General features: G+C 31.4%; 10 protein-coding genes across 10 annotated transcripts; 8 read left to right on the top strand and 2 right to left on the bottom strand.

Moving 5' to 3' along the window:
- Nucleotides 1–818: 818 nt before the first annotated feature.
- On the top strand, nucleotides 819–1,548 carry BX663DRAFT_551821 (uncharacterized protein; the record flags this gene model as incomplete). Its single annotated transcript, XM_051531310.1, has 4 exons — nucleotides 819–834; nucleotides 975–1,105; nucleotides 1,187–1,362; nucleotides 1,431–1,548. 4 exons carry the CDS (start codon nucleotides 819–821, stop codon nucleotides 1,546–1,548), a joined length of 441 nt encoding a protein of 146 aa, XP_051382944.1.
- Nucleotides 1,549–2,351: 803 nt separating this feature from the next.
- BX663DRAFT_509018 (alanyl-tRNA synthetase) lies at nucleotides 2,352–5,669 on the top strand. Its single transcript, XM_051527561.1, has 5 exons — nucleotides 2,352–2,566; nucleotides 2,651–2,741; nucleotides 2,806–2,903; nucleotides 2,972–3,167; nucleotides 3,244–5,669. Exons 1-5 carry the CDS (start codon nucleotides 2,417–2,419, stop codon nucleotides 5,583–5,585), a joined length of 2,877 nt encoding a protein of 958 aa, XP_051382943.1. The 5' UTR covers nucleotides 2,352–2,416; the 3' UTR covers nucleotides 5,586–5,669.
- Nucleotides 5,670–6,138: 469 nt separating this feature from the next.
- BX663DRAFT_434322 (Golgi phosphoprotein 3-domain-containing protein) lies at nucleotides 6,139–7,426 on the top strand (the record flags this gene model as incomplete). Its single annotated transcript, XM_051523060.1, has 3 exons — nucleotides 6,139–6,330; nucleotides 6,475–6,721; nucleotides 6,873–7,426. The coding sequence occupies 3 exons, from the start codon at nucleotides 6,139–6,141 to the stop codon at nucleotides 7,424–7,426; spliced, it is 993 nt and encodes a 330-aa protein (XP_051382942.1).
- A 1,553-nt stretch (nucleotides 7,427–8,979) lies between these two features.
- Nucleotides 8,980–10,303, top strand: BX663DRAFT_434254 (uncharacterized protein; the record flags this gene model as incomplete). Its single annotated transcript, XM_051523053.1, has 5 exons — nucleotides 8,980–9,140; nucleotides 9,207–9,303; nucleotides 9,378–9,596; nucleotides 9,707–9,762; nucleotides 10,042–10,303. 5 exons carry the CDS (start codon nucleotides 8,980–8,982, stop codon nucleotides 10,301–10,303), a joined length of 795 nt encoding a protein of 264 aa, XP_051382941.1.
- A 513-nt stretch (nucleotides 10,304–10,816) lies between these two features.
- Nucleotides 10,817–11,888, bottom strand: BX663DRAFT_551818 (3-oxo-5-alpha-steroid 4-dehydrogenase-domain-containing protein; the record flags this gene model as incomplete). The annotated part of the gene is made up of 3 exons (XM_051531309.1): nucleotides 10,817–10,944; nucleotides 11,018–11,192; nucleotides 11,280–11,888. The coding sequence occupies 3 exons, from the start codon at nucleotides 11,886–11,888 to the stop codon at nucleotides 10,817–10,819; spliced, it is 912 nt and encodes a 303-aa protein (XP_051382940.1).
- Nucleotides 11,889–12,464: 576 nt separating this feature from the next.
- Nucleotides 12,465–14,172, top strand: BX663DRAFT_568989 (uncharacterized protein; the record flags this gene model as incomplete). The annotated part of the gene is made up of 3 exons (XM_051532109.1): nucleotides 12,465–12,906; nucleotides 12,980–13,071; nucleotides 13,158–14,172. Exons 1-3 carry the CDS (start codon nucleotides 12,478–12,480, stop codon nucleotides 14,170–14,172), a joined length of 1,536 nt encoding a protein of 511 aa, XP_051382939.1. The 5' UTR covers nucleotides 12,465–12,477.
- A 1,656-nt stretch (nucleotides 14,173–15,828) lies between these two features.
- BX663DRAFT_509007 (uncharacterized protein) lies at nucleotides 15,829–16,525 on the bottom strand. Its single transcript, XM_051527560.1, has one exon. The coding sequence runs from the start codon at nucleotides 16,370–16,372 to the stop codon at nucleotides 16,169–16,171; it is 204 nt and encodes a 67-aa protein (XP_051382938.1). The 5' UTR covers nucleotides 16,373–16,525; the 3' UTR covers nucleotides 15,829–16,168.
- A 105-nt stretch (nucleotides 16,526–16,630) lies between these two features.
- On the top strand, nucleotides 16,631–17,542 carry BX663DRAFT_531078 (uncharacterized protein; the record flags this gene model as incomplete). The annotated part of the gene is made up of 4 exons (XM_051530355.1): nucleotides 16,631–16,676; nucleotides 16,847–16,970; nucleotides 17,048–17,096; nucleotides 17,165–17,542. 4 exons carry the CDS (start codon nucleotides 16,631–16,633, stop codon nucleotides 17,540–17,542), a joined length of 597 nt encoding a protein of 198 aa, XP_051382937.1.
- A 417-nt stretch (nucleotides 17,543–17,959) lies between these two features.
- On the top strand, nucleotides 17,960–21,333 carry BX663DRAFT_568981 (Dolichyl-phosphate-mannose-protein mannosyltransferase-domain-containing protein; the record flags this gene model as incomplete). Its single annotated transcript, XM_051532108.1, has 4 exons — nucleotides 17,960–17,993; nucleotides 18,792–18,990; nucleotides 19,057–20,177; nucleotides 20,308–21,333. The coding sequence occupies 4 exons, from the start codon at nucleotides 17,960–17,962 to the stop codon at nucleotides 21,273–21,275; spliced, it is 2,322 nt and encodes a 773-aa protein (XP_051382936.1). The 3' UTR covers nucleotides 21,276–21,333.
- Nucleotides 21,334–21,514: 181 nt separating this feature from the next.
- BX663DRAFT_508999 (ERG2/sigma1 receptor-like protein) lies at nucleotides 21,515–22,311 on the top strand. The gene has a single exon (XM_051527559.1). The coding sequence runs from the start codon at nucleotides 21,557–21,559 to the stop codon at nucleotides 22,238–22,240; it is 684 nt and encodes a 227-aa protein (XP_051382935.1). The 5' UTR covers nucleotides 21,515–21,556; the 3' UTR covers nucleotides 22,241–22,311.
- Nucleotides 22,312–22,440: the final 129 nt, after the last annotated feature.

Raw genomic sequence — 22,440 nt, 5'->3', positions numbered from 1 at the left:
TCTTCTTCTCGAGGAATTCTTTTATTATTATATTCTCCTCTAGTTGACTTGATCCATGTAATTTCAAGTATTTGAGCATCCACATATAACAGAAGGAAAGAAAAAAAAAATCATAATCCAATAATATTATAGCTTGTGTATCATAGTAACTATTGCGCTGCTGCAATTAGAGTCAAAAATTCTTTTTTTTTTTTTTTTTTTTTTAAAAAAAAATATTTTCCCTTGCTCTAAAATATTTTCTTTCCTTTTATCGCGTTTTTATCAACCAAGTAAGTCTAAATAAAAAATGGATTAATTATCTACAAAAAAACAAATAGATCATGATGAGTATGTAAAAGGTTCGATTTCTTATTTTCAATCATGTTCTCGAGTTCATTATATTTTACATCACTGTCATAATAATATTTTATTTTCAATCCGAATTTTAATGTTCGAAATCTTGTTCAGTATTTTTAGTTGTGGGATACATGAACGTAAGGCCGAACAAAGAATAAACCATGAATAGAGCGAAAATAAGTTTGGGATGTTACATGTATTTGCGCATCCCTTATTTTATTTTTCTCTATTGCGGTCATTGTTAGATCATTCATGTCGTAGAAAAAAAGCGTGTTAGTGATAAAGGATGGCCCGACATTTCTCATTTTATTTTTTATACAATCTTTTGACCTGAACCCAAGTATCCGTTTGATTTTGGATTTTTTTTTTTTGGGTGGATATTACAAAAGAAAGATTAAACAATTGTCTATTGGTATTTTTATTCACGTAAAGTAGTTCTTCTTTTACATGAATCAATACTAATATAGATGTAAATTACAATTATGACTTTGATGGACTGTGTAATAACAGAGAACATTAAAATGATTAAAATAAGATGAGACAAAGCATATCATATTTACTGAACCTATTTATTTTTTTTTCTTTTTGTTTGTTTGTTTGTCTGTTTTATGAACTTTACTTACGTTTATTTTATTCAGTGGAAGATTACCGTAGAAGTAATAAAAATGTAAATTCGAATGAAGGTGAAAAGCCTCCTGCTGATAATGAAGTTAGAATTAGTCATAGCAAAATTCCTGTTTACTTGGATGCTTGTCTAAAACTATTACAGGTAAGTTTTTTTTTTATAAATTTTATTTATTTTAGCTAATTATATATTATGTTTTCAATATAAATATACATATATAAAAAGGAAGAACATAAGAATCATATTATTGTAGTTGGTAAAGGTGTAAATGTAAATAAGGCAGTAACTGTAGTTGAGATGGTCAAAAGAAAGATGCAAGGAACTTTACATCAATATACCCAAATAGGAAGCGTTTCCCTAGTGGAACAATGGGATCCTGTTAATAATAAGGACTTGGATAGGTAAAGAAAGACACTTTTACATGTCTAATTCGTTTTACTTGACATTTTTTTTTTAAAAAAAAAAATAGTATTCAAGTTAACAAAAAAGTTCCTGTTATTATCATATACTTATCTTTGAATGAAATGCCTGAGTTGGAAGCAGCATCAGGCTATCAAGCGCCTACAGGTCCTGACATTTTTGATTAATCAATGATTATCTTTTATTATTATAATTAGAAGTCATTATTTTAAACCTTTGTAAATGCAATTAATAAATCTAAATAACATGTTGTACATAGAATGGAATAAAGAATCAAATATTTGGTGTATATCTCGAAAACATTTCTGATTTGGAATCAAAATCATTTCTTCATTTATACTATTTTTGTAATCTTGCTCAATTTATTAATAGTACAAAGGTTAGGAATTTACATTAAAATTATACAAAGCTTTCTCTCTTTTCGTTACGTAAAATGCAATGTACATTATTGGGTTAAAACAAAAACCTATATTTCCTTGTCGTATATCTTCCTCTTTGTCATATCTATTGTCTAATTACTAAAGATTTTTCGTAGATGAATAGTCATTATATAAATTAAATGACAAAGAAGTATTACTTTTATTCTCAAATAGATATGAATCAAGTAATACACTATTACTAAAATAGTCTTTATTTTCTATCTGTATAATGAGTCTACACAATTTTCATTTCAGTTAGTTGTGTAATAGATTGATTCGGTTTGTTCTTTTTTTTTTTTTCCAGAGCAAACGATCTTTACTCGAACTAATATTTGTGAAAATGCATACTCTCTATTCATTTTTATTATGCTGTTTTTATTGGTTTATTTAGATACACTATTATTGTACCCTTTATATACATGTTAGTCTTTCCTTATAAAGATATTATCAGAGCCATTGACGACATAAATAGTTTCAAGTCATTTAATTGGTTCACATCAGAAAGTTTTTTTTATTTTTTTTTCTTTTTTTAATATTTGACATTTTTTTTATTTTTTTTATTTTCCTCCCCCTTTTTTTTTTATATATATTTATTTAGATTCTCTTCATATCAGAAATGACTGAACAAATAGAATGGCCTGTTAACAAGGTTCGATCAACCTTCATTAAATACTTTGAGGAAAATGGTCACAAATTCATTCCTTCGTCTTCAACTGTTCCTCACGATGATCCTACTCTTTTGTTCGCCAATGCTGGTATGAATCAGGTAGGTTGATTTAAAAAAAAAATTTTTTTTTCTCTTCTTTTTTTAATTTTCCGAGACTACGTCGTTAACTAAGTTTCTCTTTAGTATAAACCTATTTTCTTAGGTACTCTTGATCCTAATTCTCCTTTGGCTAATGTCAAGCGTGCTTGCAACTCTCAAAAGTGTATCCGTGCTGGTAAAATAATACAACATGTTTATCTTTATACATATAAAATTAAAAAATTACTTTTAATTGTTAGGTGGTAAACATAATGACTTGGATGATGTTGGTAAAGATACTTATCACCATACCTTTTTCGAAATGTTGGGTAATTGGTCTTTTGGCGACTATTTTAAAGTAATGAACAACAAGTTTTTTTTTTCCTTTGTTAGATTTGATTGTTTTAATATATTCATTTATAATAGAGAGAAGCTACCAAGTTTGGTTGGGAATTTTTGACTAAAGTTATTAATCTTCCTGAAGACCGTCTTTATGTCACTTATTTCGGTGGTGATGAAAAGTTGGGACTTCCTGCTGATCTTGAAGCTAAGCAAATGTGGATGGATCTTGGTGTTGAAGAAAAGCGTTTAATTCCTGGTGATGTCAAGGATAACTTTTGGGGTACTATTATTATTATATATATATATACACGATATATCATTCCTGATACTAACTTTTATTTTATTTATTTGTAAAGAAATGGGTGAAACTGGTCCTTGTGGTCCTTGTTCTGAAATTCACTTTGACCGTATTGGTGGTCGTGACGCTGCTCATTTAGTTAATCAAGACGATCCTAATGTTATTGAAATCTGGAATCTTGTGTTTATGCAATTCAATAGAGAACAAGATGGTTCACTTCGTCCTTTGCCTAATCAACATATTGATACAGGTATGGGTCTTGAACGTCTTGTTTCTATTCTTCAAGACAAACTCTCCAATTATGATACCGACTGTTTCCAACCTTTATTTGTAAAGATTCAGGAATTAACAGGCGCTAGACCTTATACTGGTTTATTGGGTGAGGAAGATAAGGATGGTATTGATACTGCCTATCGTGTTGTTGCGGATCACATTAGAACTTTAACTTTTGCTATTTCGGATGGAGGTGTTCCTAGTAATGAAGGTCGTGGTTATGTTTTGAGACGTATTTTGAGACGTGGTGCTCGTTATGTTCGTAAATACTTTAATGTTCCTATCGGTACCTTCTTTTCATCTCTTGTTGATACCTTAGTACTTCAAATGAATGAAGCTTATCCTGAATTAGCCAAGAAAGCAGATGATGTGAAGGCTATTCTTGACGAAGAAGAAGTTGCTTTCTCCAAGACCTTGGACCGTGGTGAAAAGCTCTTTGAAGGTTACATGAAGAAGACGAAAGAATCCGGTTCATCTGTCTTATCGGGTGATGACGTTTGGAGACTTTATGATACTTATGGTTTCCCTGTCGATCTTACTCGTATCATGGCTGAAGAAAATGGATTACAAGTCAACGAAGCACAATTTGAAGCTGCTCAAGAAGCCGCTAAGAATAAGTCTCGTAAAGTGAAAGGAGGTGACAATGGTCAAGGCGTTGTTGCCCTTGATGTTCATGATCTTGGTGCACTTGATGCCAATGATGCTGTTCCCAAGACAGATGATCGTTACAAGTACTTGCCCGGTAACGTTCAAGCTCAAATCAAGGCTATCTTTTTCGAACACAATTTCCTCAATGATACTAAGGATATTCCTGAAGATCGTAACTTTGGTCTCTTGCTGGATAAGACCAACTTTTACGCTGAATCTGGTGGACAAGAATATGATACTGGCTCGATTATTACTTTAGATGCTAATACTGAATTTGTTGTCGAAGATTGTCAACTCTTTGGTGGTTATGTTCTTCACATTGGTCATCTCAAATATGGTCAACTCTCTGTTGATGATAAGGTTGAATTATCTTATGATGATTTACGTCGTTTCCCCTTGAGAAATAACCATACCGCTACTCACATTCTTAACTTTGCTCTTCGTGAAGTTCTTAAGGATGAGGTTGATCAAAAGGGTTCTCTTGTTGCTCCTGAAAAACTTCGTTTTGATTTCTCATGCAAAAACCCTGTCAATGTGAAACAATTAGAAGAAATTGAAAAGATCTCGAATGATTTTGTAAATAGAAACCTTAAAGTATATGCCAAGGAAGTTCCATTGTCAGTCGCAAAGGCCATTCATGGTTTAAGAGCTGTCTTTGGTGAAACTTACCCTGACCCGGTCCGTGTTGTCTCTATTGGTTATGATATTGATGAAGTGATCCAGGATGTCTCTAATCCCAAGTGGAAGGAAACCAGTATCGAGTTCTGTGGTGGTACACATGTTTCAAAGACAAGTGATATTAAATACTTTGCCATTCTCGAAGAATCAGGTATCGCTAAGGGTATTCGTCGTATTGTTGCTGTTACTGGAGATGAAGCGGTGAGAGCACAACGTGAAGCTGAATTATTTGCAGTTAAATTGGATCATTTAGAAAAGATGAAGGGAGCTGAACTTGAAGCTCAATTAAAGGTCGTCTCAAAGGAATTGGATACTGCCTTCATTTCTGCTGTCTCTAAAGCACAATTCCGTGATCGATTTGCGACTATCAAGAAGGCATTTGATAATGCTGAAAAGGCACGTAAAGCAGAACAAGTGAAGGAAGCTACTGAGATTGTCAAGAAGTACTTTGAAGAGAATCCTGATGCCGCTTATTTTGTTACAGAGTTATCAGTAGGTAATAACTCCAAGGCCCTTGGTGGTGCTATCAACTATGTTAAATCCAACTTGAAGGATAAAGCAGTTTATGTCATGAGTGGAGACAGTGTAACTGGACGTGTTTCACATAACTGTATTGTTGGTAAGAGCTTTATTGAAAAGGGATTCAAGGCCTCTGAATGGGCTGAAGTTGTGAGTGCCAAGGTTGGAGGAAAGAAGGGTGGTAAAGATGATGCTGCACAAGGTTCTGGTGATAAGCTTGATGCTTTATCTGATGCCTTAAAGGCTGCTGAAGAATTTGCCAAGTTAAAGATTAGTGCTTAAAAAAAAAATCATTTCCATGACTCATAATGTACACATAATACAAATCTATTTTAATAAAATTTTAAAGCATTACATAATTCTATACTCGTTATTATTTTAATGACAATGTTCCTTTTTTTTTAAAAAAAAAAAAAAAAAAAAAAAAAAAAAAAAAAAAAAAAAAAAAGTGGAGGTGTATATTATATAATAGAAGCAATGAAATGAGTTAGTAGTTACAATAAAATTAACTTTTCAGCAGCAGAAGCTTATTTACTTATAGGCAGCATATAAAATATGATTTTAGCAATTCTTATTTTTTTTTTTTAAGTTTAACAATGATACCTTTCATTATTCTTTTTTTGTTTTTTTTTTTTTTTTTTTTTTTTTGTTCTTTCTAATTGGTTGAAAAAAAAATACATATTTAAACGTATTTATTGGACTACTTCAATGTCGAATTTCAGTTTTTTTATTAAATGCTGCTGTACACCCCTTCTTTTTTTTTTTTTTTTTTTTTTTTTTTTTTTTTACTAATTTAATTTTCCTTATTCTTCCCTTTTTTTTTTTCTACACTTAAATGTCTACAGTTACTAGAAGAAGAGTAGGAGCACATAATTCGAATTCGGATGATGATAACACAAAAGAGTCACCAACACAACAACATAATAAAAAAGTAGCTTATGATCCTCGTGACATTGATGAAAGTAAATCAAATCCTAAACTTACTTTAATGGAAGAAGTTTTGTTACTAGGGCTTAAAGATAAGCAGGTAAAATGGTATATCCATATACATACATGTGTATATGTACATTGAATAATTAAATTAATTCATAAATAACTAAATGTTTAGTTTTTCTTTTCTTTTCTTTTTTTTTTTTTTTTTTTTTTACTATTATTATTTATTATTTATTAGGGATATCTCTCGTTTTGGAATGATAGTATTAGTTATGCCCTACGTGGATGTATTGTCATTGAATTAGCTTTGAGAGGACGAATTGCGATGGTGAAAGATGCCAATCGTCGAAAATATCCTCTATCTGATAGATATATCGAAGTTATTAATGAAAATTTGACAGGCGAAGTTTTATTAGATGAAGCCTTAAAGATGATGAAAACAAATGAAAAGATGAGTGTTTGCAATTGGATTGATTTAATGAGTGGTAAATAAAAAATTTATAAATATGTACATGTATTTATATACTTTATATATTTATATTTATATTTATATATATATTTATATATATACATACATGTGTATATATTTATTTATTTTGAAACATTTCACTAATGGGGTGTGGTATCGTTAAATAGGTGAAACTTGGAATGTGATGAAAATTGGATATCAGTTAAAACAAGTGCGTGAACGTTTAGCTAAAGGATTAGTTGATAAAGGTGTTCTTCGTACAGAGAAGCGCAATTTTTTATTATTTGATATGGCTACTCATCCAGTTGCTGACCCTGCTGTCAAAGAAGAGATCATCAAAAGGGTCTGTACAATGCTCGTGACGCGCGTTTCGCCTGCTGCTATTGATGCACAATCTGACATTCCTTTTGCTTATGTTCGAACCATTAGTATGATTTGTTCTGCTTATGCTGCAAATGTACTTGAAAATGCTTTACTTTATCTTCAGCCTGAATTGAGAGAACAAGCATTTAACAAAGTAGACGAATTAATGAATGACTATTCTTCTTGGCCTTTTGCAAATACAAATGGTAAAGTGGATATACCTCCTGGTACTGATCTGCAATTAGAAGTTGTTGCTAGTGTATTAAATGTGCTTGCAAAGATGGATGCTATTGTAAGTTTATTTCTTTCAGGATGTATGTATGTCTTGACTCATTTTTTTTTTTTTTTATTTTTCTAGTTGTAAATTTATTCTCTATAAACAAACTCACCCATCATTACCTTTTTCTTTTTTTTTTTATTTCTCTCCCTTTATATGTCATTTTATCTCTTTATTTCGTCTTTTTTTCTTTTTTTTTTATAAGAAAAAAAAAAGGTTGGGCTTCATCGTATATACATTATATACTTTTTATATAAATCTAATACTTGTTTTATTACACATGATATAGAAGAAGACCTGTCTGCTTGATTTTTTCTAATCTTTAAATAGCCGATTAAATTCTATGATAAGCAATTTTTCTGTTAACTAGTTTAAGGGGATATCCGCATATTGTCTTTATTTTATTTTTTCTAAGCTTGTATTATAAAATATTTAATAAAGAGCTAATCGTATTATGTATTGAATCAGTCAGTTGAGGACTCTGTTATAACAAAAGAAATCCTGTTCCTATATCTTTCCAGCAAATTATATATTACAATTAAACTTATACAGTCAACATTCTATCCATAATATCAAAAGCAAAAAGTAATGATCATCTTTAAGAACTGAGTTTTATGCCGAGATAAGTTTATAAATATTAAATGCTACTACTACAGGACACTATTAAAGTCTAGATTATGTATTGCTGCATCTATTCAAAGGGGTTGAAACTATACTAGATGAATTGTTCTGAAAGCTATTGTCAATAAACAATTAGGGAAATTGACTTTTCCGGGTTAATTTTTAAGAGTACAGAAGAAATCAAAAAAAAATGATTAATGAAAAGAAAAAAAAAATCACATGAAATTTGTAAACATTTTCTTTATTTTTTTTTTCTCACCTTTCCTCTTTTTTTTTTTTTTTTTTTTTTTTTTTAAAAAAAAAAAAAAGAGTATATTTTTATATACATATTTCTTTATAGTAATTTAATGTCTGCCTTATTACGACGTTCAGGGTAAATATTCTACACTTGCTTTTTACACTGATATAGAAAAAATAAAAATAAACCTTCCCTCCCTTTTTTATTTTATTTTATTTTTTTTTTATTTTTTAACTATAGAATTTCGTTCAATTGTCGCACGTATTCAACAGCGACTAACAAGACTTTCTCTAACCAAGCCAGGATTCCTTCTCTTCCGATTCCTTCTTTGCAGTCTACTTCTAATCGTTATAAACGTAGTCTATTACCACTTCTTTCCAGTGTCGAATATAAGCAAGCAGCTCATAAAATAGATCGATTTTTTAAAAAGGGTGGACTAGCAGAGAGCCTTCAATCACGTCTCCTTGATCTGGACCGTCAAGAGACTGCTCTTGGACTTAATTGGCTGGATCGTCTTTGGCTTCAAAAGGCTTACCTTGAGTATCGTGCGCCTACCTTGATCAATGTCAACTGGTGGTATCAATTTCGTGACTCAATTGATGTTAGTCAAACTGTAGTTACCCCTGAGGAGGGTCAAACGACGGATAGACAACTGGAGCGTTCGGCTCGTTTACTCTTTTGGCTTGTCGATTATTCAAATAAGGTCAATGCTGAATTGATCGCTCCAGATGTAACTCGATCTGGTGAACCCTTCTGTATGCATCAACTCAAGAGTATGTTTGGAACAAGTCGTATAGCTGCCACAGGGTCAGATCGTGTCGTTCGACAATGGCCCTGTTTAGCAAAACATGTGAATGTCATCTATAAGGATCAAATCTTTCATGTTGACGTCATTGGTGAAAAGGGTGAAATTATTTCTGTTCAGCAACTTAAAGAGTAAGGAGAACAACAAGAAAAGAAAAAAAAAAGAAGCAATTTGTTTTAATATATGTATTTTACTAGGCAATTAAATGATGTAGTAAAACAAGTAGAAGGGATGGATCAGCTTCAGGCGCCTATTGGCGTCCTTACAACTGAACATCGAGATACTTGGGGACAAGTAAAGTAGAATACTTGACACATACACACATATATATATAAAAGAAGGTGTTACTAAAATAGTTAAGCATCTAGATTCGTGAAGAAATGGAAAAGCAACCACGAAATGCCAAGTCATTAAAGGATATTGATGATTCTTTATTTGTCTTTTGTTTGGACGATTATAGTTCACCTTTAGATCTTGATTTATCTCATCGTAATATTTTCCATGGTAGAAATGGACATAATCGTTGGTTTGATAAAGCATTACAGTTTATTGTTGAAAATAACGGACGAGCTGGTATTAACGGAGAGGTATATATTATTAATATAAATAGAAAGAAATAGATCATTATTATTATTTGGCTGTTGAGTGAAAGAGATACACAATCATCGCTGATGTTTTTTATTATTTCTCTTTATAGCATTCTCCAGCTGATGCTGTTATTCCATCTCGTATCGTCGACTACATCTTGGAACGGTACATATAACTTTTTTTTTGTAAACATGTATATTATATATACATATATATTTCTCATGAGGAATTTTTTTTTTTTTTTTTTTTTTTTTTTTTTTTTTTTTTTTTTTTTTTTTTTTTTTTTTTTTTTTTTAGTGAATCTATCGAGAACACAACGTCTATTCCTAGAGTTGAAAATTTAAAGAAGCCGCAGTTGTTAGCATGGCAGGTATCTACCAAGTTAGCTGAGAGCATTAGTACAGCTGAACAAAATGCTTCCAAGCTTATTGCTAATCTAGATAGTGTTCTGTTACATTATTATGATTATGGATCTAATTTGATGAAACAAGCAAGCGTCAGTCCTGATGGATGGCTTCAAATGGCTTATCAATTAGCCTATTATCGTCTCTATCGTAAACCATGTCCAACGTATGAGTCTGCATCAACTCGAAAGTATTTAGCAGGTCGTACTGAAACAGTACGTTCATGTTCAGTTGAGTCAGTCACGTTTACAGAAAAATGGGAAGACAAAGATATCAAGGTAAAAATCCATACACATGAATAAATTCAAACGTATATATATTCATGTCGTTGATATGATTAGATGACTGAAAAGTTGGACTATTTAAAGAAAGCGATTGGATGTCATTTGGAATATATGAAGGCAGCAACGAATGGACAGGGTGTGGATCGTCATTTGTTAGGTCTCCGTTGTCAAATGACACCTGATGAAACTGCTTCAGAGGATGCAGCTATCTTTGAGGACCCCTCTTATTGGGGCTCTCAGTATTGGCTATTATCTACCTCTAACACATCTCCTGGTAACTTTGCTTGGGGTGGTTTTGGTGCTGTAGTACCTGAAGGTTATGGTACAAATTACGCTATCGGTAAAGACCATATCCGTATGTCCATCTCTTCTTGGAAGGAATGTACTGATACAGAATCAGCTACCTTTAGAAAATCAGTTCGCGACGTCCTAGATGAGTTTGGTGATGTAGCAGAACGATATCTTATCAAAAAATAAATTTTATTTTATTTTTTTTTTCAATAAATTATATAATAAATATGTATTTTTTTTTTATGCAATAAAGGGAAACATGGCTTTTCTGTTACGAGGATATTCCTTAAATTCTTTTCTATAATTCTTGTGCTTTTTAATAGCCCAAACATACATTTGACCAGTAGCAACAATATTAAACAAAAATGCTAAAAAAAAAAAAATAAAATAAAAAATGGTCAGTTAAATAAAAAACTCTTTTTTTTTGGGTATTTATTTTACCACTCCAGCTTGTTGTAAGAAAACAAATAGCAGTCCAAGCAACAAATTCAAAGAAATAGTTGGGGCAAGAAACAAGATCAAAGCCATAACCATAAGGAATAGCACGAACACGAGTTCCTGGAGGACGCAAGTTACGAAGAGTAATATGTGTGATCAAATTCGAAATTTCAGCCCACTATCCTCCAACCCCAAAAAAGAAAAAAAGATAAATCAGTAAATGAAAAAAAAAATAGATGTGTATAATATCTTAATTCAAACTTACAGCCCAAACAGCAACGCATCCAAATAACCAAACATCATTACGAATAGCCAAATTCTTTCCTTGACCAAACCAAGGTCCATAAACCCAAAAGGCCAAATTAACCCCTGACAACAACCAATAATGAGCCGAGTTCTTAAAAACGTTACGGAAGGGCATAGTACCGTGTGAGAATCGATGTACCCATAATGTTTCCAATTCACGTTTCAAAAAATGAGCCAAAACTAAATAATAAGTCCATTTCTGCATGTCTGAATGGTGGACGGCATTACCGTAGATCCATTTAGAACAGTAATAAAAGATGGGATGAATAAAGAGTGGACCTGCATACTCAATTAAAAAGACAGTACGCCAGCCAATTTGAGGTCCTAAATCTTTGAAATAAATAGTTGTTGTTTCATCGATGCCTAGTTCTTGAAGTGTCTTGTCAGTCTCCAGAGGCTTTTTGTCACTAGTCGTCAAACGTTGACGTTCAGGATAATAAACGGGGAATTTAGCAGCTAATGCTTTATTAATATCAGTAGCATGAAGTGTAGCAGCTGTTCCAGGAAGCTCTAACGTAATAGGGAACTTGCTCGATTTCGGATTACGCGAAGCAATCGTTACCTTCATTTTATTATTATTATTAAAAAAAAAAATGAAATAAATAAATGTGAAAGTTTTTTTTTTTTTTTTTTTTTCACGTAAATTATTTTGTCGAGTTTAATTGGGGATAAATTTTATCCAATCAAATTACATGATCGAAAAAAGTTCAGTTACCTGCTTTCGCTTTGTTAAATTTCACAAGTCTTGTTTATTGCATAAATCTGATAAAAGAGAAAGTATAATAATAAGAAAAAAAAAATTAATATAAAAAATAAAATAAAATGCTGCTGATTACATAATAAAAAAATATTTATAGAATATTACTACATATTACACTAAACAGCTAAATATCTACCAATTGGGTAGACTATGGAAGTATATCTATCGAAATTATTAATAGATGAGGTATCTTATAATATTTTATATAATACACATCATAAACCTAATGTGTGTATGAGTTGAAGCTTCTACGAAGAAAAATTTAAAGCTTGTTTGCATAACGTCATAGTGACGGCCATTATTATTGTAGTTTTTTTTTTTCAATGATATCCGTATATGGAAGAATTCATCGTTTATCATTTCTTTTCTGGTTATATGAATAATGATCAAACGTTTAATGAGACTATTTCAACCGAAAAAACATAATGAATCCAACATAACTTTACCATCCCCATCATTAGATCATGAAATACCGCAGTCTATACCCGGTGATAAAGCTCTTGGGACACAGCGAAGAAGACATAGCTTTCGATCTCTATGTCACCATTCACAAAAACAGAGTGAAACACCATTGCCCTCTTTTATAGATCCAGGTTCTAATATCTCTGCCCCAGCAGCTCTTGAGACAGGTAGAATTATTGCTGACAAGGATCTAAAGTTTTATCAGGGCGGAGTACGTAAGAAATATCAAACCACATTGAAATGGATTGGCAGAATTGGGTTTATCGCAAAAGGAGTTGTGTATGGATGTATTGGTGTATTGACGATTACAAATGTGACAGGCGCTTGGACCCCAAATGGTAGTCAAGGAAATGAATCACCTCAGGTAAGAGCAGATATTACACATATCAATATATAATATGTATTTATGTATTTTTTTTTTTTTTTTTTTTACAAAGGGAGCATTCTTGTTATTAGGTGGTATTCCTTCAATTGGTAGATCTATTTTAATTGTTATGGCTGTTGGTCTTATTCTATATATTATTTGGAGGTATGTTATATATATTTATATATACATATATGTATATACTTAAAAAAAAATTATATAATTAATTTTGATGTTCTTGCTATATGTAGATTTTGGGAAGCAATCACAGGTCAAGGCAGTGATGCTTCTTTTAGTGCTAAAAAGAATTTCTTTCGATATCGACTTTCTCCTTTTGTCAGCGGCTGTGTTTACACAGCTTATGGATACTATGTTATCCATATGATCTTTCAAACAAATGAAGAGCAACAAAAATCTGCTTCCAGTAGTACATTTCCCGCTAGCTGGACCAATAACACGATTGGTAAAGCAGGTATTGGTCTCTTGGGTGTTGCATTTCTTATTGCCTTTATAACACAAATGGTGAATGCTATTAGTGGTAATTTTATTAGGGACCTCAAGACAAGTGAACCCGGAGCTCGTCCATGGGAAGCCCGTATTGTACATCTCTTTGGTCGTATTGGATTTGGAGGTCGTGCAGCACTCTTTGGTACTGTCTCAGGTTTCTTTTGGGATTCATTAGCAGAATCTAATGAATCGGGTGATAAGAATATGGTAGCAGCTGCAATTAGTAAATTAGCTAATAACAGTGGGGGTAAGTTCTTTATGGTTATCTTGGGCTTAGGATTAGTTATCTATGCTGTCTTTGCAGTGGCGAATGCATACTACAAGTATTTTCCAACACCACCACCAACACGACACGAATATTACACACATCATGTTGTACATCCAGAACAAGATAGTCAGAGTTGCTCATCTAATGAAGGTATCCGATCTATGGAGGCGTCAGGATCATCTATAATAATACCTATGACAGAACCAAAACAGGATAAGAAAATAATAACAAAAGAAGATGTAACAACAGCAAGTGATATAAAGCAAGACTATGAAAAATATAAAAAACATATCCCTTGGCTGACCTTTATAAGAAGAGATACAGAGCAAACACCTTCATCCTCCTCTTCAAATCACGATGATGAAATAGATTTAGAGAAGCAATCAAAAAGTAATAATAAGCTTATTAAAACGACGACGAATATAAGTGACGAAAAGCAAAAGATGAGTTATCGAGAAAGAATTAAGTCATGGTTTTATTATCAAAAGTAACAAGCTGTTTATTTTATTTTATTTTATTTGTTCTTTTTACAGAAGCGTATTTCAATTTAATATTTAATTATTTATACCCTAATTCCTAATCTTATATTCTTCAAGTTATAAAATGCTTTTTTAACTGTACATTTTAATATTCCCTTTTGACTATTATCATTCGTTTTCTTTTATGACATGCTATTTATGTTTAAATAAGACATTGTATCAGTTCTAAATGTTTATTTTTATAACCTTGATAAAGAATTCAGGTCGCCTTTGATCCAATAAAATAGACACAAGGAACCTATACTCAGATCAAACAATTTAAAACTCGAATCAGATTATTATAACATCCAATAGATAATCCATATAGATCAATATCAGTATCTTGAATCAACAAGACACATATTCTTTGAATACTAACACAGTTTTATGGCACATATTCTTTTATAGTTATGTTTAATCCTTTGATTCAAGATTCATTCGTATAAAATATAAGCAGTTATTTAAATGCAATAGTATCCTTATCGTTTAATTCTTACATTGAATAGACAGTCTCAAACTATACTTCTCTTTCGTCTTCTTTCTCTCTTCGTTTTCTTTTTTATTTCTTTTATTTTATTGAACATAATCCATACCATCATAGTCAATCTTAATAATTATTGTACTGCTCCTAATACTAAATTATTGAATGTATGTCGTCCCTATTAGAATATAGATCGCATCCTTTGGGTGTCCATGTCATTTTGTCAATCGAATTTGTGTCCTCTGTTGGCGTCTTGGGAAGCTACTAGGTAGTAAATACTGAGCATGTATTTAGTATCCTTCCGAATATTAGTTACTATATCTCATCCAGTTAGTTATCTACACAAGCATCATCCTTTGTATCTTCCTCTCGTAGTTACTGATCCAATCTCCTTTCTATTAAACTAGTTACCTGTTAAACCGTACTCGTTTCTCTCACGTTATATGGCTTCACATGAGCTTATCCGTTAGCCTGAAATATTCAGTATTCTCCACAAATCAGGTTATATACCATAATAAGCTCTCCTCTTCTATTGTAAATTCTGGTTCTAAGCTGGTTGTGATGATTCGTTATTTGACAACGAACATGGAGCTAGTGCTTCATTCTTCAGTTTCTCCATATTATTAAATTTATTTTATTTTTATTTTTTTCACCTCTTCCCTCACTTTATCTCCCCCCCCTCTCTTTATTTTTCTTTCCTTTTATTATCATCATTTTGTAGAACTGACCTGGGAGATTCAATTAGTATCATTTAGACACTTTATGCTCACATAGATCAACCAAATTAAACATGTAAAATAATAATAGTAGTGGTAGTAGTAGTAGTAGTAGTAGTAGTAGTATATACACTGAGATATTTACATATACACAAATTGATTGGGGGAAAAAATAAAAAATGAAAATACTATCTATTCTCAATATATAGATTAATATGTACACTCACTCACATATAAATATGTATACATTTATAGATATGTGTATATACAAATTACACGAATAAAAACTATAAATAAATATCTATATGCACGTACATAATATTTATATTCTTATAGGTTCTTTTTTTTTTTTTTTTTTTTTTTTTATCAAAGTGAATATAGCAAATTTTTATCAAAAAAATAAATAAATAAATATTACAGCAGGATGGATAAAAACCCACAAACTATTCATTATGAAAAAAGCAACAAAAGCACTTTACATAAAACTTCTAGCTGTAACAAGACAACAACAACAACAACAACAGTTCAAGAAGATGATAGTTCCTGTGCATATTTTTCAGTAATAACACATGATAATTTATTTTGTAGCTGTGCAGTTACAACAGCAAGAACTCGTGAAAACAGTCCAGATATAACATTAGATCCTAAAATATATAAAGATAGTTATTACGCTTTATACAGTGGTCGTGATGATGACTTTTCGGTATTAAGTCCTGAAACATTGAATGAGAGACGATTAGCAAAGAAGCAATAACATTCAAGAAACAATTTATTACAAAACAACGGTTTTAGATATTTCCTTTGAAGACAAAAAAAAGGAAAAGAAGAAGAAGAAGAAGAAGAGAGAAAGTCGTTCTAAATGTATGATATAGCAATAAGCTAAAAGAAAGCAAGAGAAGAGAGAGAGAGAGTGCGTGTGTGTGTGTGTGAAAGAAAGAAAGAAAAAAGCGGTAGAGAAGAATAGGATACTTTGCATGCAATAGCGACTCTAAATATGCAAGAAATAAAACATATGTTTGCAATTATACTTGATATGAAACTAATGCAATCTCTTTTTATTTTAATACTTTGTTAAATAAAATAAGCATGAACTATCGAAACGTTATAATAACCAGACCTGAGACCGAAAATGTAGTGTATTAAAATAAAAAATAAAGAGGGGAAGATGACGTAAAATAAGGCTAAAAAGGAAAAAATAAAAATAAAAAGAACTATAATCTTATTTTTTTTTATAATGAATTACTTTCAATGTAAGGATCATGTCTTCAAGTTAATTAAAAGTAAGCAAGTTAAAAAAATAAAATAAATAAATGAATAAATAAAAACAAAAATAAATCCTTGAACCTCCATGTAAAATTAAATTTTATTATATTAGATTATCAACGATTATATACTACACAGCAATCATCTACACGATGGCTAAGGACAAGAGCTGCTAATATAAAAACAGGACAGAGGCTAAATATACCCTATTTTGATGCTGAAAGGTTTGCTCGATTGCTTGAAAAGGAAGGGTTTTCAAATAGTCAGGCTAGAACAATTATTCATGCCTTGGATGATGTAGTTGATGAAAGGTAATATAAAGTTGGAAAAGAAAATATATACATGTATAATCCGCTCTCTAATATTATTAGAAATTTGATTTTTCTAGTACTTTTAATGTCACCAGCGATCTTGTCAGTAGAGCAGAACAAGAGAAGGTATACTTTGTAAAATTATACTTCTCGAGAATAAAGAACATATATCTCATATGTAGCTTGATATTTAGACCATTTCTCGTTATAAAGAAGATTTTGGTAAATTAAAACAAGAGGTTCAACAAACAGAAAGACGTGATGTTGAAGAAGTTAAATCAGCAAATGAACGTTTAAAGATAGAGATTGAAAAATTAAAAAAGACACTACGTGAAGAAATAGTTCGTAGTCATGCAGGTGTTCGCTTAGATTTAAACCTGGATAAAGGGCGTGTTCGTGATGAAACAGTAGAACAGCATAGTCGATTACAACAAACAAATGATAAAATTGAAATGGAAATACTAGCACTGAAAAAGCAAATGGAGGGAGTCAAGTTACAGATTTTACAATACATGATAGGCACAATTACTGGAGCGGGCACACTTATTTTAGGCTATATTTATTTTAGTTGATATAATAATAATAATAAAAAGTACATAAATATTATCAAATAAAAGGCCATTAAAATGAAGCTTTTGATAAGGCTAAGAAGCAATTATATAAAAACCCAGTTTATTATTCAGCCTCTTAAAAAAAAAGAACTATATCCTTGTTGAAAGCAAAAAAAAAAAAAAAAAAAAAAAAAAAAAAAAAAAAAAAAAAAAAAAAAAAAAAAAAAAAAAAAAAACCTTTATACTAATAGCCCTTTCTACATAAAACACTTATTTACTCTTAAAACTCGTATATAAAAGTGCAAAATTAATATATAAATATACATGTATATATTTGTAATATTTTATTGCATACTTACATTGTTCTTGTATATAATATTATTGTATATGTGTATTTATATTTTTTTTGCATAGTATTTGACAAGATCAATTGTTGTAATGGTTAACTCTATCAATAAGGTAGAAACTAGTAGTAAGAGCGATGATAATAATTTTAATAATGATGATGAAGAGGCTTTTTCCTATTATAAATAAGAAAAAAAAAGGAATAGAAATGTATATGCATATATAAATATACATACATACATTACTATTATTATCTTCCTCTTGTAGCTTTACTGTAACACTGTTTCTTTAATATGGAATAGGAGCCATTTAATTCTTTAGAGTTTATTAAAGAATAACCGTAACAAACCAAGAAGGTCATGTTTTCTTTTGTCAAATAATCAATATTTGTATGAATCTGCTCAAAGAGTATAATAAATGTATCTTATGGTATTAACCATTATCGCTGTCATTCATTCTAAGCCTACTTTTAGCTTTTGGCGTAAAACTAGTTTTGCTTTATAGTTCCTTTTTTTATTATGCAAAGTTATTCTCAAAAGACTTATTTTATGAACTAGTTAAATCTACTTGTCTTTTATAACTTTTGAGCCCCTCTCCCCCTTTTTTTTTCGTATCGTATATTAGAGATTAAAGATCTACAATTATATCTAGAAATAACTCTAGTCATGTCAAGTTTATTTACTATTTAAACTATTGTAGTTTTTACTGACACATATCTTTAATGCATATCATAAAAAAAAACAAAACAAAAATTATATACACATGTATATAGTATGCATATACATATATTTTCTTTTCTTTTCTTTTTTTTTCCCCTTTATCATGCTTTTTATTAAACAACAAACAAGTTTTATTAAAGACATTAATAGAAAGTCTTCACATCAACAAACAGATCTTGTTTGGATACTTGTTTTAACTTGTTTAGCCTTTTACCTGCGTATTATCAATTTAAATGTGCCAAATTATATCACAGAGATTGAATTGGAAACAATTAAACAAATAAACTGGTATTTAAAGGGTCAATTTTTTATTGGACAAATGCCACCATTGTCTAGTCTAGTATCCTATTTTATTGCAAGATTGGCAGGGTATCATCAAGAAGAAGTTTTCCTTTATGCTGGACAGTAAGTGTTGTTATGTAGATCTATACATTTTATACTATTATATTTATTTTTATGTTACTTGCATAGACCTTTTCTTGAATTTCCTATTGTTATCTTACGTCAAATCTCTGCTACTTTAGGAACACTTTTAATTCCTTTATCTTATTTAACAATTCGAAATATAGGGCATTCTTGTTTCACTGCTACATTTGCAGCCATCATGCTCGTCTTTGAAAATGGTATTATTACACAATCAAGATATGTTACACCAGATAGTTATATGCTGTTCTTTACTGCCTTGGCTATTTGTTTCTATACTCGAAAGCAAATGATGATGACAGGTATAATGATTGGTTGTGCAATGAGTTCTAAATGGACAGGACTCTTATCTATTCCTATCCTTTTGACATCTATCCTCCTAAACACATGGAATCAACTTTGTAACAAATATAACAAGATTAAAGATAGTATTCAAAATTTATTCATTCAAGTGATAACGATAACTCTATTACCTTTCTTGATCTACTTGACTATTTTTCAGATTCATTTCTGGTTAATACCAAACAGAGGTGACCACGACCTCATACTTAGTCCTCATCTTAAACATAGTTTGGTAGGTACAGAAACTGAACTAACGCAATCTCCTATTGCCTATGGCTCTCAAATCGTTATTCGACATGATGGCACAGTTGGAGGTTATCTTCATTCTCATAGAAAGAGTTTAAAAGGGGGTTCCAAACAACAAGAGGTTACACTCTACCCATATATTGATGTGAACAACCTCTGGACTGTTCACAAAACGAACCAGCTCTGGAATAGTTCTCAACCACTTGAATATGTTCATAACATGGACAGTATTCGGTTGGAACATGTAGCATCAACTCGTAAGTTACATTCACACAATCACAGACCTCAACTCTCAGCTAAGAGGGATCATAGTGAGGTAACAGCTTATGGTGATAAGCTCATCGAAGATATAAATGATTATTGGACACTGAAAGTATTAACAGAAGAGAATACGCCATCAAAGGATACGACGCTAAGTTGGAAATCTCTTAATCAGCGATTTCGATTAGAACACGCAAGAAGATGTACGTTAATTAGTCATCCAGTCTATCAAGAGGATCAACAACAAGAAGTAACGTGTATGTTAAGTGCAGGAACACATGTCTCATCATGGATTGTAGAATCATCCTACCATATACAACGTAAGTAGAACGACCCTCTCTCTCTCTCTCTCTCTCTCTCTCTCTCTCTTATTTTTTTCTTAAAAAAAAAAAAAAAAAAAAAAAAAAGCACCAAAAGATAACTAATATAAATTATTATTTTTTTTCTTAGTGGAAAATCAGACCTTAGTTAGCTATGAGCCTATTTCCTTTTCAAAAAAAATCAAGCAAGTTCATGAATTGATGTACAAATACTCAACTAATGTCTATGATCGTCTTGAAACAAGACCAACTAATACAAAATCTCATCAAGAATCATCTATTCAATTGTATTTTCAACATACAGGTTTTCATATATGGTCACAACTGACCGGTTATTCTTCTCATATCGTTATCAATACTTGGTTGCCTATGTTGACACTTTCCTGTACTCTTATCTGTCTTGGCTTAGTTGGCCTCACCGCTCTCCTGTCACAACGTCAGATAAAATTCAATGCAGTCTTCTTTGGGGATGATTTTATATTTTTCTTATCAGGTATGTGGATATGGCTTATTGGACTTCGTTTTATCCCCACCACAGATCAACAAAGGTCTCTATCGGATTTACTAGGTGCCCTTTACTTTGGAATTGGTTTACTAGCCGTCACTCTTCCTACTTTATTTATACCCCGTTTCAAACTCATTGTAGGGACTCTGCTGATCATCTTGGTGACCGTCCAATTTAAGCGTCTCTCTCATCTCACCTATGGCACCTATTGGACTCGAGAGGCATGTGAAGAGTCAGGTATCGATCTTGACTGCCTCTTGTTTCCAAATCGATATCCAAATAATACAATGACCGCTTTAACCTTTGTACCTTTACCTGCTGGACACAGTCAATCTCTCGAATATCAACCTGGAAATGAATGGGAGGTTCAACAAGAGAAGCAAAGATTGCAACAGTCTGTTTTTAAAAACCAAGCTACGGGCACACTTCGATATCATCGTGTTTTACCAACTCCTACAATGTCACCTGAAGAAGCCGCTGAATGGGGTAAAGATATTACGGTTGCTGCATTAAAACGACGACAGAAAGAACAAAAGAAGAAGAAGAAGAACAAAAAGAAGGCAGCAAAATCAGCATTGAAAAAAGAAGAATAATAAAAATTCAGTCATTACATAATAATAAATAAGCTTCATCATTTAATAAAACTTTTTTTTTTTTTTTTGCGCCATATCATGTATAACAATAACACCGGATTGACTAGCAGATGAAAAAAAAAAAATAAGGTGTTATACAGCTGTCAGTAACTCCGCTTTTGATTGTTAATTAAAAAAAAAAAAAAAAAAAAAACAAAAAAAAAATTTGAAAATCTTTTGTTTTTTTTTTTTTTTTTTTTTTTTTTTTTTGTATTTTGTTTTTTGTTGTTTTTTTTAAAGAAATGGCTAAAGGCTGTGAGAATTGCACAAAGAAGAAAAGTAAAAGCTGCTTTATGAAGCTTCTTTTTGTACTGACCCTCTTTATTGCCATTTTTGTTGGCTTGGACCAAATCAAACATAGATGGTATATCTTTGATCAATATAAACTTCAGGAGATTGCACAACGTAATATCGCTAAATACAGCGAAGATACACACGAGATGATTACACATATTGCAGAGGATTTAGAAAAGGAGTATCCTGGTCATATCACACTTAAAGAGGAATGGGTTTTCAATAATGCAGGTGGTGCTATGGGTTCAATGTGGATCCTACACGCCTCTATTACGGAATATGTCATCATTTTCGGTACACCTGTAGGTACAGAGGGCCATACAGGTCGTTATATCTCGGATGATTATTTCATTATCTTAGAAGGTGAGCAATGGGCTGCCTATGCTGGTGATTTGGACAAAGCCGTCTATAAGCCGGGTGAAATGCATCACTTGGCTCGTGGTGACGCACAACATTATCGTATCCCTGATCGTGCTTGGGCTCTTGAATATGCTCGTGGCTGGGTCCCTGCTATGTTACCCTTTGGCATGTTTGATTTCATGTTCTCTACGGTTGATTTTGTTACCTTTTATAACACCTTCCGTCTTTATGGTAAATCACTTGTACGTGAATTGCTTCAAGGAAAAATTTAGAATGATGATAGACCTTTATTTAATTATTTAAAGAATAAAAAAGGAAAAAAAAAAGAAAAAGAAAAAAGAAATATTTATGTAATAATAATAATAATTGCTTGTTTTGTAGTAAGTAAATATCTCATTACAATGAAGCCATTTTTTTTTTAATTGTTATTGATGTTGATAATAATAATAATAATAATAAAAATTTAAAAGTC

The sequence above is a fragment of the Cokeromyces recurvatus genome, assembly GCF_025118155.1.
Source record: "Cokeromyces recurvatus strain NRRL 2243 chromosome Unknown BX663scaffold_12, whole genome shotgun sequence".
In the NCBI taxonomy this organism is placed as follows: Eukaryota; Fungi; Mucoromycota; class Mucoromycetes; order Mucorales; family Mucoraceae; genus Cokeromyces; species Cokeromyces recurvatus.
This window is presented reverse-complemented; position numbering and strand designations above follow the sequence as displayed.

Excerpts from the sequence above, each read along its gene's own strand:
- BX663DRAFT_509018 (XM_051527561.1), top strand. The coding sequence starts at position 2,417 with ATGACTGAACAAATAGAATGGCCTGTTAACAAGGTTCGATCAACCTTC. Across the intron at positions 2,567-2,650 it reads CCAATGCTGGTATGAATCAG|TATAAACCTATTTTCTTAGG; the intron begins GTAGGTTGATTT and ends GTTTCTCTTTAG. Across the intron at positions 2,904-2,971 it reads CTTTTGGCGACTATTTTAAA|AGAGAAGCTACCAAGTTTGG; the intron begins GTAATGAACAAC and ends CATTTATAATAG.
- BX663DRAFT_509007 (XM_051527560.1), bottom strand. The coding sequence starts at position 16,372 with ATGCAAAGTATCCTATTCTTCTCTACCGCTTTTTTCTTTCTTTCTTTC.
- BX663DRAFT_508999 (XM_051527559.1), top strand. The coding sequence starts at position 21,557 with ATGGCTAAAGGCTGTGAGAATTGCACAAAGAAGAAAAGTAAAAGCTGC.